Source organism: Plectropomus leopardus, chromosome 20 (genome assembly GCF_008729295.1).
Source record: "Plectropomus leopardus isolate mb chromosome 20, YSFRI_Pleo_2.0, whole genome shotgun sequence".
Classification (NCBI taxonomy): domain Eukaryota; kingdom Metazoa; phylum Chordata; class Actinopteri; order Perciformes; family Serranidae; genus Plectropomus; species Plectropomus leopardus.
In genome coordinates, this window is record NC_056482.1 from 8,162,700 (window position 1) to 8,180,620 (window position 17,921).

General features: G+C 40.8%; 1 protein-coding gene across 7 annotated transcripts in view; it reads left to right on the plus strand.

The window, feature by feature from the left end:
• The window catches only part of rapgef1b (Rap guanine nucleotide exchange factor (GEF) 1b), a 62,020-nt gene that overhangs the window by 37,458 nt on the left and 6,641 nt on the right, over window positions 1-17,921 (plus strand). For 4 of the 7 annotated variants that reach the window (XM_042508887.1, XM_042508889.1, XM_042508888.1 and 1 more), the window contains 10 exons: window positions 488-674; window positions 2,265-2,783; window positions 4,079-4,281; window positions 7,017-7,178; window positions 11,321-11,467; window positions 12,893-12,985; window positions 13,898-13,983; window positions 16,177-16,282; window positions 16,961-17,036; window positions 17,380-17,464. In XM_042508887.1, coding sequence (XP_042364821.1) covers window positions 488-674; window positions 2,265-2,783; window positions 4,079-4,281; window positions 7,017-7,178; window positions 11,321-11,467; window positions 12,893-12,985; window positions 13,898-13,983; window positions 16,177-16,282; window positions 16,961-17,036; window positions 17,380-17,464 — 1,664 coding nt within the window. The remainder of the gene's footprint in view (window positions 1-487; window positions 675-2,264; window positions 2,784-4,078; window positions 4,282-7,016; window positions 7,179-11,320; window positions 11,468-12,892; window positions 12,986-13,897; window positions 13,984-16,176; window positions 16,283-16,960; window positions 17,037-17,379; window positions 17,465-17,921) is intronic. The other 3 variants (XM_042508891.1, XM_042508893.1, XM_042508892.1) reach the window with 2 other exon arrangements.

The window sequence follows — 17,921 nt, forward strand, 5'->3', positions numbered from 1 at the left end:
ACTAACCTTTTTAAAACACCTTTTCACAAATAACACAAAGTAACAGATCATGGCAGTGATTGACCAGCATCTCCCGTTTTCAGTGAGGTGAAATCACTGTTTTTGTCAGTGGGGTCTGGCTTTGATGAAATCATAGCTAGGTTTTACTTTTAGTTCAATTCTCTGTTGGAAAAAGGATGTCTGTTTAGGTAACGCCGAGCATACGACTGGAAAAATGAGACTTGGATTATATTGCACGAGTTGTGTCAGAGTTTGCAAGCAGATGTTTCGATATAGTTATCGCTATCTTCAAACGTGGACACCTGTAACTTCAATTCATTAAGATTTTCTCTATATTTGGATTTCTCGTTCACCATGGGGACATGTGAGAAAAGTCAACTTAACACGGGGTGAGCAATTAATATACAATTAATCCCATCAGTGGTGAAGTAGCAGTAAAAAAAAAAAGAAAAAGGAGTGCAGACGGTATTTTTCTTTGTCTGTGCAGCAGCAGGACTACGAGCAGGAGTTCCTTCAAAGGCGTTTCTCTGGGGGCAGCCAGTCCTATGGGGGCGACTCTCCACGGCTGTCTCCCTGCAGCAGCATGGGGAAACTTAGCAAGTCCGATGAACAGCTCTCCTCCATGGAGCAGGACAGCGGGCAGTGTTCCAGAAACACCAGTTGTGAGACACTTGGTAAGACTGCGAAGGCAAAACTGGAGTTTGGGATTTTTAGCATATTGTGACATGTGAATTAAAAAAATTAGATAAAAAGATTTTAATCTCATAAAAAGGCTAAAACTTTTTATCTTTTTTTTTTTTTTTTTTTTTTTTAGATCAAAAGATTTTAATCTTTTATCTAATCCAAATCCTTTTGAATTTAATTCGGCATTGCTTTAATCTTTTTCAGTCAGCTAAAGTTATAAATGATCAACATCAAAGATTCATTTTAGATGTGTATTCTGCTTTTTTTGCCTTAGAAGCAAGACATACGGCTTACAAAGAGCACACTGACCAGACAACACCCTAAAATTTCCACATACTGTAACCATAACATAATTAACGTCAACTAATAAAGTCTACCACTGGTGACGGTTATAAATGAGAAGCCTGCTTATGTTTCCTTTGACTTGTTACTGTCAGCGCTTATTGAATCTGGATATTGTGCCTACAGGGAACAGTGTTGGACGAAGTATTCAGATCCTTAACTTAAGTAAAAGTACTAATACCACCTTGTGAAAATAATCTGTTACAAGTTAACGTTCTCCACTGAACCATGACTTAAGTAAAAGTAAGTATAATCAGGAAAATATACTTAAAGTATTCAAAGTAAATATACCCAATGCAGAAAAAAATGTTTTTTAAAAATTCCAAAACCTTGAAATTATTTTTAGAAATAGGAGGGAAAAGAAATCTAAATAATTAAAAAAATTTAAAAAACATAAAACAAAACAAAAACAGAAAAGGCACCCAAAAAACCCTTGAAATTATATATTTTTTAAAAAAACAATCACAAAAATTAAAATAATTGAAAAATAGAAAGAAATACTCACCCATAAATCAAGTTTATTTTTAAAAGAAATAGACCTCCCCCTTAAAACCCCTCAAATTATTTAAAAATAAAAAACATCCCAAAAAGTCAAAATTATTAGAATAAAAAGAAAAGAAAAAAAACTCACTCCAAACCTTTACTTACCAATCTTAACCCCTAACCCTTTTAAAATATTCTTGAAAAAAATGGAGAAAAAAACACCCCAAAAACCTCAAAACCATTTTAAAAAATGGGGAAAAAAATATTTTTAATCAAAACAGTTGGCAATTAATTTTCTGTCAATCAGCTGATAAATTGATCATCTAATCATTGCAGATGCACTTGTATGAATTTTTTGATGAAACATCCTATCTTTTTTTAGCTCATTATGTTTTTGATGCAAAAATCTTAATTTGTTGAGTAACTAAAGCATTCTGATAAATGTAGCTAAGTAAAATGTACAATATTCCCCTCTGGAATGTAGTGGGGTAAAAGTGGCATGAAAAGAAAATACTCAAGTAAAGTACAAGTAACTCAAATTTGCACTTGAGTAAATGTACTTTGTGACATTCCACTACCGACAGGGAACCACATCCAAAATGGAACTAACCATAAGAAACCGATCTTTGACAAACCTTTATTAATGTGCAATTAATATTTTTTTCCTCAACTGTTGTGAAGGTGTTAAAGTTCACGCTCTGGTTGAGGGTCAATCTGAATATTGGATTTCTGATATATGATTTTTACCTTTTCAGATAACACAGAGAACTACGACCCGGATTATGACTTCCTCCATCAGGACTTATCAGTCGGAGAGAACCTTCCCCCAATCCCGGTAGGAGGGTGCCTGAGCCCCCTGCCTGAATCTCACAGCGAGTCCTCTTCCCCGGTTCCCGGACAGCATCCCTCACATCCCCGCTTCAGTGCTCCTCCACAACAGCAACAACCTGAATATTGGACGCCGCAGCCCAATCAAACCAATCCCTTATCCTCCCGCATCAGTGCACCCCCTGCTCTTCCCCAGAAGAAGCGACGCAGCACACAGACGTCACCCTTCCCTGACGGAGGCAGGGTGCTGTACGAGCGCTACCCCTCCCAATACGACAACCTGTCAGAGGAGGAGCTGCACCCTACGCCGCCATTCCCCCTTTTCACACCCATCTCACCCATGCCCCAGACAAACGGAGGCGTGTTCGTTGCCCAATACATAGCCAGCGAGAACGCAGACGTCCCGGCCAGCCCACCGCCACTGCCAGAAAAGAAGAGCCGACACAGTAAGTCAGGGGGATGGGAACTGTAATTTAATGAGGGAGTGCTGACAGCGAGGAAGGAGGAAGAGATGACTGAGATGAGGGCACAGAGGAAGAGGAAGGGACAGAATCTAATGAGGAGCCGAATAAAGGAAGGGATGAGGTTTATTGAGGAAGAGATGGGGACACTTCGTCATCAGTTCACTGAAGCATAACTTATGTCAAGGAAATATTCCACTGTGAGTAGTGGCAGGAAGTGAATACCAGGATGTGCTACAATGGGTCCGGCTCCAGGGGCAGAGAGGGCAACATTTGGTCATTTCCTGACACACCTGCTACATCACTTCCTCTCAAGCTACTGTATGATGTCATTCTATACAGTCAGCCCTTCCTGTTGGCTGAAATACAGTGTATGACTACATTAATGTATTATTTCAAATGGAAATGAAAAAGACATGGGTGTTACCAGGTAGAGGGGGGTCTAATGATTCTTGAGTTGCATTATGGGAAATGTAGTATCTAAGGTGTTTAGAGCTTGATCCATACAAGGGACAAAAAGTCAGGATATCTCAGGCTTCACTGCTTTAATTATTGCCGCTCTTTAAAAATATGTCTCTTGAGCCTCTATTCCACTGCACAGAAAACCTGCCAACATCCACCAACATTTAATGCAATGGGAACATGTACAATACGCATTCATATGCATTGCAGTAGTCATGGGTATTTATCGCCTCTGTCTCCAATCAGCAATAATAGAAATACAATACCCAGGTGAACATGCTAATTTTAGCCCCTTAATTGGTGAAATGCAATGACGCACCACCACTAAATACTGTCCATCTCCACCTAAGCATCAATCCAAATTAGTCCTATTACATCAATCCAAATTAGTCTGCACTGAGTTTGAAGGAGAAACTGAATCAGTAAGTAAAGTCATCATCTTCATCATGCTGCTTTCTACTGTATACCTGTTTGTTGATCTGTCACCACTCACAGAAAAGCGTGCTCTACTGGCAATTGAAAAGCAGCCAATTTTTAGTCGATTTACTTGTGTTTAAAAGATCTACTAATTTCGGTGGAAAAGGGGTATTGTACGCTCCCAAATTTGTGGGGAAGCAGTACTAAATCCTCAAAATGCATCTTTAATGAAAAGAGAGGAGTAATTTAATCCTTAAATGGGTTACATGAATCTTCAGAGGACAAACTTTACTGTTAAATAAAGTCTGTTCTTAACTTGGTTGCTCTGACAGTCAGAGCTCTAAGCAAAATTAAAAAAAAAAAAAAGATATTTTATAATCTAATCCGCCTCCTTCCTCCAGTCCTCCAGTACATGCAGTTCGTGGAAGACTACTCCGAGCCGCAGCCCTCCGTGTTCTACCAGATGCCGCAGAGCGAGAGCATCTATGAGCAGCGTAACAAGCGCTTCCAGGAGGTCTATGGCTTCAACGATTCCTTCAGCAGCACTGACTCAGTCCATGAGCCACTGCAGCCTCCAGCATTGCCCCCGAAACAAAGGCAGCTGGTAAGAAACCTCTCCATGTGTGCAAGTATTTAATAGGAACCGTTCGGAAGGACCAAAATCAGTTACTTTGATATACTTTTAATAAACTACCAGGGCACATGAGATTATTCCTAGAATCACGTCACGAATAGTTTTGTGAGAAGAAGGTTACTGCCACGTGTGAACAATACAAACACCTCTCTGCAGGAGAGCTCTGTGCTGGTCCCAGTGTCTTCATGCATCATGCTGGCTGGGAAGAAAATACTGGGAGAAAATGCAGAACGCATTCTGGGGCTAAAGTACATTCCAGCCAGTTGTTCTCATCAATTTTCTCTCGAGTCTCCTCCTATCTTGTTATCTCTTTCACCTATTCAGCCCCCCCTTCCTACTCTCTCTATCTCCCCTTTCTGTAACCAAAGCAGGCATCTGTACGTACCCGGAGGTGTTTGGTTGTTAGTGGGCGATAAGGCCAGCCTTTATCAGTCCCACATCAGATTGAGTCCACATATCTTAATCTGGGTCGGCGTCTGGGTTAATTGAGACAACTGTCTGACAGAGAGTCAGTGAGCAGAGAGAGGAAGAGACATGATTGGGTAGATCATAGCAGGGGAGGGCGCCGCATGAGGAGCTGTGTGAGTGAGAGAGGGAACCTTTTAAGGCCCTGAGAGATTCTTCTTCTCACTACAGTAGGAGTGATGGCGTCCCACATGAACACACCATTTCTGTCAAAGTTAGAGTCATTTCTGCTGTTGTTATTCCCCATTAGGATTTTTGTGTATTTCTTAGTTTGAAATGGAAGGGGATCAGTTTAAATATCCCTTCTTCTGTGCACCAATCACAGTTTAGCCGTGTGTTATCTGAGTTGTAAGTATTAACTCTAAACTAGAAAAGTGCACCAGGTAGGCTGCACTTTTTTAGTGCCCAAGAGGCCACCCAGGCTGACAGCAGCCACTCTAGACAATCCTTGTAATTCTAGTAGATATGGTGCACCACATTTCAAATGCATCCCGGAAGCTAATCAAGATACACACCTCGTCTATTTTTGACAGAAAAACACAGCAACTTTTTGATCCATGTCATTTACATTGGACTTTGAGTGGTATTTACGTCTTGTGTAAGCTACAGCACAACACAGTAGGAAATAATGACAATAAACACAACTAAAATAGACCATAGCATGTTCATTTACTCATGGTAGAAGCACTAACATCAAGGAAAGATTACCAAATCAACAAAATCTCTAAGTCTACAAAATCAGGCGGGCATAATGCTCAGCTTCAAGCAGATGAAACAAAACCAGCTCGCAGTTGCGCCTGGTGAACAAATTCCAGAAAACGTGTAGCTCCTACCATTCAGTCAATGACAATATTGAAGAGGTTTTTTAAAAAAGTGTGAATCACAGCAACCACCAGTGGTCTCTGAACATTCAGTCACAAATGTATATTAGGCTGATAGGTCCAGTAGTTTGTAAAATTAGCTGTGAACTTGGTATACACCCCATAAATGTGGCCATTGTAACTCATGCCAATTTTGCACACCCCATTTCCATTGTAGAGATTTAAGGAAAAGAGAAAGTGCATAAACAGAGATGATTTTTAGTTGCTCCTGGAATAGCCTATTGGGGGACAACAATGTTGAAATGTGCTATGATTTCCCTTCAATGACCACCACAGAGCTACAAAACCAGCAAAACATTCCATGTTCGTTCTATGGTCCAAGGTTTGCCTGATTTTCACATATGAGACATGATGTTCTTACAAAGAAACACACTTGCCTATTTTCCCTCACAGACAGGAATGAAGATGACAAATTGACCTGCGGTCGGCCTGAAGCTGTGCAGTAGTAAAGACTGTGCTGTTGTGGACAGTAAAAGGATGATCTTCTCCACTGTATAGCCGGACATACAGTATCATAACCCAGTAAAGAAAATAGACTTTGTGGCTGAGTGGCAGTCTACCCCGGCGACCTCAGAGAGTCTTTCCTATTTCCCTTTGTCCATTGTCCTCTCTCTGCCACCACAACTGTGTATTTGGAGCGCTGCGCACCAGCTTTTATTTTTATCATTCTTTTGTCTGAGTGTACAGTCGGCCTGCACTCAGCTCTGCTCCTGCCGCGAGGCCTAATCTGGCCTCATGTTTTGGACTTGATGAGCTCGTGGCCCAGCGGAATAAGCCGGTTTGCCTCCTCCATAAACCCATGTTCCAGGCTTACACGCTTTGGCTACTTTACACGGCTTTGCAAAAAAAAAAAGTCATTTCAGCTGCTGCATGGATAAGAAAATGGGTGAAAAAAAACCTGAGCGGATCATATTGGCCCTGTTTAGAATGTGCTGTAGTTGGCCTGGTTTCTGGAAAGCCCTTAAAGCTCAGGATATTAAAAGAAGGTTTACGGGACCGTCACTGTGGACAGAAATGTGTGTAACCTGTAAATGTCACATGACCCTCTAGTAATTAGGGCTTTCTAGAAAAACATAACAGCAGACCCAGATTCAGTAGCACTTTATTTACTTCCACAGCCAGTAAGCTGATGTTCCTCAGCTGAGCTACCAGAATCCTCCTTGGCTTTCACCACTTCGACTTCTCTGCTGCTGAACTTTGATTAAATCTGCTCTAATTCACTCTTGCTTACTAGTGTAATCAACTGTCCCCCTTTTTTTTCTTCTTTTCCCTCCCTTAACACCCTCTCTGCCTTCCTTAACCCCCACTACTCTCTCTCACTTTCTATCTTTCTTTCTTCCTCTTTGTTGTCCTTCTCAGGCATCCCACTCTTCCTCCCCCTCTTCTTCCTCCTCCTCTTCTCTCTCCTGCCACCTCCAGCCGTCTGTAGCGGCCATGGAGGAGGCGGGCTCTGGGCTGGGCCTCAGCATGTCCGTTTCTAACTCCTACCTGATTGGCCAAGCATCCTTGACCACACCCACGGTGAGTCCCCCCCACCCCATCCTTCCACCTCCATTTCTCCACTCCGCTGTGGGTGCTGTGTGGTCCTGGACTGGTCCAGGGGCGGCTTAACCTCTGTGTGCTCCATATGTGATGCAGTCTGTTTATCTACCCTTTGCCCCCGTAGAGGTTTCCAATGGGGCCGTCCCTCACGCGTTGGTGGTTTCGTTGCTGTGTGGTCCTTATTTTGTCTATCCACCCATCCGTGTGTGCTTTTGTTTTGACAGTGTGAGTTTTGTTGTTTTGCTGTGTGTTTTTTATAGCTAAGGCATTAGATATGATGTTATTAATGTGTGCTTTGCTTGGTTGTGAGTGTGTGCAGTTATTTGTCGCCTCTGGCAAGGCGTGTTTGTGTGTTGCACTGAAGCATTCTTCCACATGACAGGTTATTATTTGACCCTTTCCCTCTTTTCCGTTTGCCTCAGAGATACAGTGAGTGAGTTGAGTGTCTGTAGCAGCTCATCTAAATGTCACAAGAGACTGTCAGGCCTTTCTTTGGGCTTTATAAATAGTGATGTGCCTGATTAGTTGACTAAACTTTTCTACTTTTGCTTGTCTGCACCAGGAACACTATTATGTTAAACTTATTATAAAGATACCCAGAGAAAATGGGAGGAGTTTGGATTGGCATGCAAGACTAAATAGCAGCTCTGATCGTCAACAAGTGTCCCCTCTACCTCTTTTTTTCCCACACACACATGCACACGTGCGCTCTTATACTCATCTTTTGGAACCGTGTGCACATCCTTGTGACCAGTACAAGTCCACAGTCCATAGATGTTCAGTCTAGAAAGAATGTCTGACCCAAACACTCACACCGTCTGGATGTCTTCTTGCAAGGTTGACAGAGAGATGCTTTTAGGCCTTGATATATTTATTCATTTGCATACACAGTCATGCATGAATTCATGATTGTTTTTGTTTTTGAAAGGCGATGAGTCTGGACGTTAAATGTTTGATAAATACATTATTTGTAGGGCTGGGCAATATATCAATATTATATCAATATCGTGATATGACATCAGATATCTTAGATTTAGGATATAATAATAGGATATATAATAATGTCATATCAAGTTTCGTCTGTTCCTGTTTTTTAAAGGCTGCATTTCGGTGAAGTGTTGTTATTTTCTGCACTTACCAGGCAGTTGTAGCTGTTCTGTTATTTAACTTTACCCACTTAGTGGTTATGTATATCAACGTTACAGATGATTGTTTATCAGAAATCTCATCGTGTAAATATTCTGTGAAAGCATCAGTAGTCAAACCTACAATATCATTGTACAATCAAGGTAATGGGTGAAAAATGTTGTGATATTTGATTTTACCCACATTGCCCATACTTAGGTATTTGTTAACTTGTGTGTCATGTTTGTATGATAATGTGTATTGTCGACAATGCAAGGTGCAAAGTGAAAAGTGTAAAAGGAACAGCTAGCAGGGTGAAACTATGGGCAGGACAGACGGGACGTTTTGATGGTGTGTTACATGTGCGAGCCACTCAGGAAGTTTAAAAAGCAGATAGCAGCTAAGGGAATGAAAAACAGGGAAAACAATGACACTTGGGAGCCCTTAAGTGTCCAACCAGATCAGTCGCAATACAACAGAAACACAAAATTATTGTTATTGCCATGTTGTTATTGTTTGTAAAGCGTTGTTGACACGTATGTTCTATGCGGCCTCTTTTGCTTCTGCATTCCCAGCATGCTGTCTAAAATCACACACAGAAGCGACGTGATGCAGTGTTTGGTTGTGTGAAAAAATGCAAAGGCGGCATAAAGAAAGAACTTGGTAGCGGCTCTATAGCGTGGTCTCTTTGTAAAAACAGCTTAATGAAATTTGAACTTTCTAAATTACAAATGGTGGTTTCAGTGGAACATTTCAATCACAAAAAGCTTCTTGTTGAAGAACTAGCTTGTTGTTAATTATTGCTATTCCTCAGTTACTTATGGCATGACCCTGACCCAGTATTAGACCTGGTGATGGGTTACAGTGGTCAGGTCAGTATTTTGGGGTGAGTTGACCCATGATGACCCCACAGTGTGCGAGGCTCCCTAAGGCATGGTGATCTCTCAGGATATCTCCAGTGGAATGCAGCACCAGATGGACCTGATGGGAAACACATTCCTGCTGTTTCTGCTCCTCTTCTTTCCTCTCCTCTTCGTCTCTTCTCTTCCTCAGTCGCTGTCCTCACTCTCTCTCTCTACTTTCTCCTATCTGTTCAGTTTCCCCTTCACCGCCATGCTGTAACCTGCTCCCACCCCTAACGGTCTTCCACACCTCCCATTTGTCTGTTTCTGTGGAATGTTTGCATTCCTCAACTCCTCGGGGCATGATGTTTTTTGTAGGGGGAGGTAAGGCATGCCAAGAAAGCTGCTTTGCATATGTTGAGTGGAAAGAGAAAGAAATAGTTCATTTTAGTATAAAAGTGTGTCTCCCTACTGTGTGCATTGCTGACATTAGTAGACAGTTGTTGTTGTTTTTTAAAGACAGCTGCTACAAGAAAAAGAGAGAACATTTATTTCCTACTGATCCTGCGTGTCCGTGCATGCAAACATGCATGCATTTGTGTGTATGTGTCAGCGGAGGGTGTGCAATGTTTTATCAGAAATCTCTGTGTGTGTGCGCCACTCTGTGCTGGTATGCTGAAACAGGGCTGATGTTCAACGTGTTAAAACAGGTTACCTCTACCTCCCTGCAGACAGGCATCTCATTGGCTGGCCTCTGACACACACACACACACACACACACACACACACACACACACACACACACACACACACACTCATACACCATTGTTAAAGGGATGGTTGGGATTTTTTGAAGTGGACTGTATGGGGTACTTATCTATTGTCAGTCTATTCAGGGTTCCCACAGTCATGGAAAACCTGGAAAAGTCATGGAATTTTGTTGTAATAGAATTAATTGTCACAGTAATGTTCTGGACCCAGATGTTCAGAAGTAATCAAATCAGATTTCGGCTATTGGATTGGATCAAATCGTGACAATGGGTTGTTCAAAACTAAAAAAAAATGCATTCTGAAATTGGATTAGATCATATAATACAGTCTTGGTTTTGATCTGGCTCAAACTCTCAGTACGCATTGTTCAGACTTTTTTAGTAGGATCAGGATACCTTTGATCCCAAATAAATTAAGGATTATCCTGATCCTATGAGAAGGGTGAATGAAAGAACAAAATGTATACTTTTTACTAAAGTAAATTTTTTTAAAAAAGAGGGAACACAGGGAGAGAATGAAAAATGTATATGATGGTAAACAAACAAGAAAGGGCAAGATTAAAAATTATAATGGGTCCTGGAAACAAAGAAACAAAAAAATGTTGCCCATAAAATGTGTTGAAATCCTGTATATTGCATGCAACATATATCAGGTCTAAAAAATTAGATCACTGTTGTTAGATCACTCTTTTTCTAAATAGAGTCTGGCTGTGAAGAGATCGATATAAGAGCTGTGTTTTCCCGCTGGCAATCACAGTGTGACAGCAAGCTAAAGCAAAAAAAAAATAGTCTCAATATAGTGTATACTTACACTGATATAGATTTTTTTTGAGGTAGGATTTTTTTTCGGTGGCTAAAATATGTTTTGTTGCTGACCCCTCAGCAGCAGCACATTGCTTACTTTCCACGTTGAACTTCAGTCTGCTTCTCCAAATTTGGAGTGTCCTGACTGACATCTGATGTATGTAATACATTGACTATGAATAAGTACTCCACATTAAAAAAAACTTGAACCATCCCTTGAAGACATCTCCTACCTTAACACACATACACACTCAGATTTGATGCCACCTTATCTACGTGCTTTATGGGTAAAACATGTCTGTCTTCTCTGTTATCTCACTGGAGATGTGTCTGTTGCAATTGGTCCCAGTTTAGCCTCTTTTTTTTGGGGTGTATGTGTGTGTGCAGTGCATTTTATGTTCAGGCACATCACTCTCACAGTCTTATGGAGGTGTCGGAGAATGAGGTGAACACTTACTGCTTTCTATTATTCAGCTTCTTTTCCTACCTGCTCTTTCTATGCCTCTCTGATCCCTTCGTTCTGTCTTTTTTATTTCATCCTTTTTTTCTTTCCTGCTTTCCTTCTTTCCATCAATCACAGAGCTTGGACCAGGTTGCCTTGACCAATGCCACCATTCTGGATGGCAGCGGGGGCGGGCCCAACGGTTCCCTGGCTGGCTCAATGGGCTCTGTGGCTGTCTGTCTTCCTTCTGAGTCTTCTCTCACTGACTCTCTCCACACCTCAGCGGTGAGCTTATGAAGGCTAGATGTTGGAGGATGCTGCACTCTCTACAAAAGTCTTAAGCCACCATAGATCTGTTGTTTTAGCAAAGTTGCAATGAGGATTATATATTTCTCAGTCTTTTTATTCAGGTACAAAAAAAAAGAATATAGAGACATGTGCAGTACATGAAAACACCAAAAAAAGTCAGACACACTGCTTCTTTCAACTGAAAATAATATTTTTCATTCATTCAGACCATTGTCTTTAAGACTCAGGAAATCAATTTAGGGAGACTTTCATTTTAAATTATGCTGAGCATGAACAAAGACATTAAAAACAGTGGAGCAGACAAGTAATAGTTAAAATCAAAATAAAATCATACAAAACAGCAACTCAATAATAGCAATGTATAATAGCTAAAAAGAAATTAAAGGATAATAAACATGTAAAACAATTGAAACAAAATCTGAAATAAGGCATTTAAACAGCCGCAATGATGGAAGAGTGTCCCAAGTTTAAGTTCTTTTTCAGATTATTCCATGTATAAGGTGCACTTTAAGATAAAGACATTTTTCCTAGTTCAGTTCTGATTGAAGGAATGTGGAGCAACAAGCTATTCTGCGACCAAGAACCAAGATTAGGTGAGTTCATAGTTTAAAAGGGATGAAGTATAGGCTGGAATCATTGGTTTTTAATCTTTATAGATGAATTAAAACCAATGCTGGTGGTTTAGTTTGAAACATGGAATCATACAACCATTTCAAAAGGTAGCTCAAACCATCAATATTGAGCGTTGGATGTGTCTTGTATGCAACCTGGTGTAGATTTATAAGATTAGTATTGTAAATCTCAAATACTTGCAACTTTAGCCTTTTAAAATTACTTTATTCTGAAATATTTGCATTTGTAATACTCTATATGTATTTTCTGTATGTTCTGGTTGTGTTTCAGTAAAGAGACCACTGAGAAATACACATGTATGATCATTATAACCTTTCTAAAGTAACAGTTTAGGGTGGCCTAAGACTTTTGAACAGCACTGTACTTTCATGAAGCAGCACTTGAAGACAGATGATGATAAAATGTGACCCCCTCCCTTGATGTTAGATTACAGCAGTTTGGTGCTCAGTATTGTTCCTCAGATGATAACGCGGTGACTCATTGACTTAGTAGCATCTTGTCATCATTATCACTGCCCACAAACTGTCTGCCGTCTTATAATCGGTCTTAAAAGAATCCCAGTCGAGCATGTTGCACTGCATGTTCTTTTTTGCCAGAGAATACTTTACAAATGATGCACTCGTACGCCACCTGGTGGCGAAGAGCTGGAAAAGACACAAAACCCCGGCTAGCTGCTTTTCTCTCCTCCTTTAGCCACATACTCTGTTAGCAAACACTCCTCTCCGCTCCCCTCACGCCTGGGTTTGTGTGCCTCCTCTTTTCCCGTAGAGCGAGAGCGCAAACGACGAGGGCGGGGAGGGGGAGTACGTCAACTTGTACTCATCCAGCCAGGCCAATGGGGAGCTGCCTCTCTCCCTCAGAGTAAGTAGCTGACCGCCACGGGTGAAAGGTCAATTCCATTTGCACGTCCCATCCATTCAGGAATATGAATCAATGTGAAAAGCAGGCGAGAGATTTGAAGCAAGGAGGGCCCGTTTGACTGGCTCACCCGTTGCCGCTCTCATTGATTCATCTCTCGAACTGATGGCACTGAAATGGAATGTGAATGCAGCCAAACCTGACTGAGCATGACTCCAGGTTCACGGGTTTGCCTGCGAGGGACTTCTGTGCTGTGGTTGGTGTCTGTGTGGGGGGAAAAAAAAAAAGTTGTCCATCTGTATGTTGTTCTGACTGCCTGGCTGGTGATTGCTGTCTCTTTGGCTGCGCTTTCAACTGTTACCGAGCATTTAACCTTGTTCCGATCTAACACCTGACATGCCGCTGCTCCAAACGGGATTCTCAATGGTTCACCGGTTTTCAATTTTCCAATAACATTCCCCATAACAGCTTATGTGCACCTGCGCATGTTTTACAGCGTGTGTGGTTGTGTTTGTATTCCCTTCGGTCAGCGTGTGTACCCAGGGTGTGTTGGGTCGTGGTGTGTGTAAATGTAAGTGAGAGCAAAAGAGATGGATGTGTAGTTTGACATTTGGTGCAGTTTCAGTGTGTATGAGTTCTACCCTCTGGTGTCTCTCCGTTTTGGGTCTCATCCGTTGGGTTTTTCCTCCCTCACTCTGAGGAAAAGCTGCATCTTTTTACCCATCAGCATAACATACCATGTAAACATAGTGGTTCAGACATTCGTTCTTCCTTCCACCAAAAGTGTTGCATGCACCGATGGTTCATACGATCTCATCAATAGCCAGCCTTTTCACTGCATGGGACTATCCATCAGTGTTGTTCCATGTAACCTACCGCACTCATGTTGATTATTGCTTTTCCCTCCATGATTAGGAAACAATCACAGCTGATGATGTACTTCAAGACCCCGCCCCTCAGATGCCGTCCAACAACACCAAAGTGGCTTTGGACAAGGAAAGGTAAGCGTCATAAAACTACTGAAGAGAATCTCTGCACACCTGAGTGTGAGACAGGTGCGTCGGAGGAGGGTGCAATTTATAAACAAAGAGAGAAACTCCCGTACACTGTCCTGCTTACTGCTAACATGTTTATTGATTGAAAAAAGAAGAAAAAAGAAGTCATTTTTCACATCTGCGCTCCCTCGGCATCTTTCCACCATCAGTGGAGCCGGGGAATAGCTGTATTGACACTGTAGCAGCAGTTCCTACCTTAATTTACTATATCTGTGACATCACAACTTTACGGAAGTCTTAACGACTTGTTTGAAGACACAATTTCTGCATACAAACGGTGTGTTTCTCTTTAGACTGAGCATTGTTATACTTTGACAATTTTTATACGGTACCTATATGTGTTAATGATTAAAAAATCTAAGATTAATAAATCCAAGATTTAAAATAAATATTAATTTATATCAGTGAAGCGCCATTGTGAACTTAGATAATAAAAAAGATAGTTTTCACATTGATTTGGTTTCCATTTTTTTATGCAAAGGAGGTAATAGGACAGGTGATTAACAATGCAGTTTTGTGTGCTAAAAGCCAGGGGCTCGTTACTCAAAAAAAGTGACATCATACACATTATTTACGATTTTTTAAAAAAGTAATGCATTACTTTACTTAATTACTCCTTGTAAAAAAAAGTAATTACTACACTGGTTGTTATTTTACCTTTGTGTAACTCTGCAAAATCGCCATGCACTGTCATGTTGCTTATTACAAATTAAAAATACAATGTGAAATTTTACATCGGCCGAAATATCAGCACAACGCAAAGCCCAGAGGAATCAAAACGGCACCAAAACTAAGCTACAACTGTCTCAAAATGAAACTATATCCATATATAAAGCAGTATAAAATAGGCTAGCCTTCCTAACACCACCTAGTACAAATGAATTGCCTCAAATATATATATATATGTATAATATATAATAATAATATAGATTTTTTTATATAGCACCTTTTATATAGCACCTTGAAAAACAGTTGAAAAAGCGCTTTGACAAACAAAGCAGATGAATATACCAAATAAAATAAAAGATTGACCTACTTAACACCATTAGAGGGTGACAGACTTAAATGGAAAAACCACATTTTAATGTTATATGAGCTGCATTTAACAGGCCAAACACACTCTCTGGAGTCACTCGCTCACCAAACCATGGCTTTACAGCAGACTGCTCCATCTTATTTGACATGTTTATCACCAAAACGCCAAGACGGCAGTAATACCTCATGAGGAAGTCTCTCAAATCATTTACCAGACAGCAGTTCCTCCTCAGACTCAGACTCAGACTCGCCTTTTCATCGGCACACTGGATGGCGTTGCTGTCATTGGCACGTTTGATGATTTTTTTTCAATCTGCCTTTTATGCAGATAACTCAACAATGTATTTAACACAAGTTATGACTTAATTGTTAGATTAGTAAGTATGTAAGTATGTAATGTGATTACATTACCAGGTTACTTTGAAACTTGTAACTACCACCAACTCTGGCTAGAGCAGACAAAAGAAATGCAATTTTAAGTTGAATTTTAACAAAAAAAACCCCATCAAAAATAAATTTCCCAAACTTTAATGGTTTTGACCTGGAACTGTTTAACCACCATCCATAAATAGTTAATTTTTTTCCAGCTGTGAGCAGCTCTACCATTTGCTCTGTGCATTGCATTGTGGGAGAATAGTGAGAAAAACAGTTTAGAGATAGATAGCTTTGAGTATACTGTATTTTTCTGGTGTGGACACACTTAAAACTTGTTTAGAATAAGTATGTAGTAGTGCCAGTGTTATTAGATTGATTAATCTACCAATTACTTTGTCAATAAATTATTAATGTTTTCTCTTTAAAATATTGTAAATTTGTCAAATATATGTCAATGTTTATTTACCAGAGCCCAAGCTAATATATTCAGAAACAGTCCAAAACCTAAAGTGTACTATCATACAAACAAATAAAAACATAAAATCCTTACACTTGCCAAGCTGAAACAAATGATTTGTTTCTATTTTTGCTTTAAAAATGACTGAAACTGTGCACTGATTATTAGTGTTTCAGCTCCTGTACACAGCACGGCTTTGGGACCCACCTGTAGTCATGTGTGTCAGAAAGTTGTGCGTTTCTGTGCTGACACGTTGTGTGCGTTTGTTTCAGGAGGCAGAAGTCAACAGAGTCAGGCGGGAGTGACGAGGAAGACGTGGACGAGCTCTCTCTCATCGACCACAAGGAGATCATGAGCAGAATAACACTAAAACAAGAGGTAAGACAGCCGCCGCTGCTGATGCTGTGGACTGTATTTAGGAATCTGCTGTGACAGGAGTGTGCGGCTCCGGCATACAAAGCACATTTCATCCTGTTAGTCCAGCACGGGCTAAAGGTCACTGTGAGTCAGTCAGATGTGAAATCAGATCCCGAGATGCACCACTGACAGCCATTGCTGCCCTCTGGAGTTAAGTATCTGAAATTGCAGAGCTGGAATTGATAAAACCGCCCTCCTCCTACGCCTCCTCCTCCTTAGTCCTGTGTGGCGCAGTCTGATAGACAGATGTGTGAAAACGCTCCATTCTGCAAGGTTAGGGGCAATGTGACAGCGATGATTTACAAAAGCAGAGGGGGAGGGATCAGAAATGGGCGGAGGGGAAGATTTATAGGCTGTGATGACATTTAGAGCTGTTACAGGAGACATATTGCAGTGGTTGGGCTTTTATCATACACAAGTCTGACTTTTTCTTCGTCATCAGAGGAGCTGCTGCAGGACAGGGGGAGGCGGGGGCTGTTTAAGTGGGAAGAAAGCAAAAAAAAAAAATAGAAGAAGGAAAGGTGCAAGCTACGTTTTGGGCTAGACTGCATCAGCGCACATCAACTAACCACTCGTTTCCTCTCCTGTTTTCTTCCATCTGTATAAAATTCTTTGCGTCTTGCTCTTTAATTCTACCAGAATGATGATGGTCCTGACGTTCGTGCCGGATCAGGAGATATTCTATTAGTCCACGCTACAGAGACAGACCGCAAAGGTACAGTACAGGAGACATTCAGACTCTGCGTGTTTTGCTTCAGTTCAGTATGTTACTGTGCTTCTGGGTCACTGGTGCAGCTGTGTTGTGCTCGCCTGACAGACCTGCAGTGATTTTATATTCAAAGGCAGGTTTATTTGTATTTGTAAAGTTTGACTGATGTGTTATTACTTTTCTGATCTCCTCATCTGTGTAGCATTTTAAATAGCCTCAGTCTCTCCCCGGTTCAGTTGTTTGTGATGTGTCAGTCTTCATATTTGATGATGTGTTTTCAGCGTTAATTGGGATTTCAAGTGAAATGTGTTGCTTTTTTTTTTTTTTGTCTTCTGTTTGTGCTCGACAGATCTTGTTTTGTACTGTGAAGCCTTTCTGACGACGTATAGGACTTTTATAACCCCCGAGGACCTCATTAAGAAGCTACACTACAGATATCCTTTTCAAATCACTCAACATGTCACTCTGAGCTTAATCACTGTTTAGTTGGCAGAAGGCTGTTTTTCTTGCCTGGTGATCTTTTAAAACATCCTTATTTACCAAGAAAAATATTTTTTTTATCTTGTTTGCTCTCATTCAGCTCTTACAAACATCATAAATGGAGACCTCAGAGACGACATTAATCCTGTCTTAATGGATACTGAAGTCTAAATTAAATATTGGGGCTCGTTTGGATTGTGTGTCTTGGTAATGGCACCTCAAGAGAGCAAGTATCATGGACCTATCCCTCTGAGATGTTTCCAGCTTTGATCTAAAGAGATGGCTATCCAGAAGCAAACTTCCATGTATAATGTTTTGTCACTGTGTTTAGCTTGCGGCTGACTCACAGAGCAGCGAGCACGGCTCTAAACTCTTGTTGATCCATCGTGCTGACAGTCATAGGCTGATTAT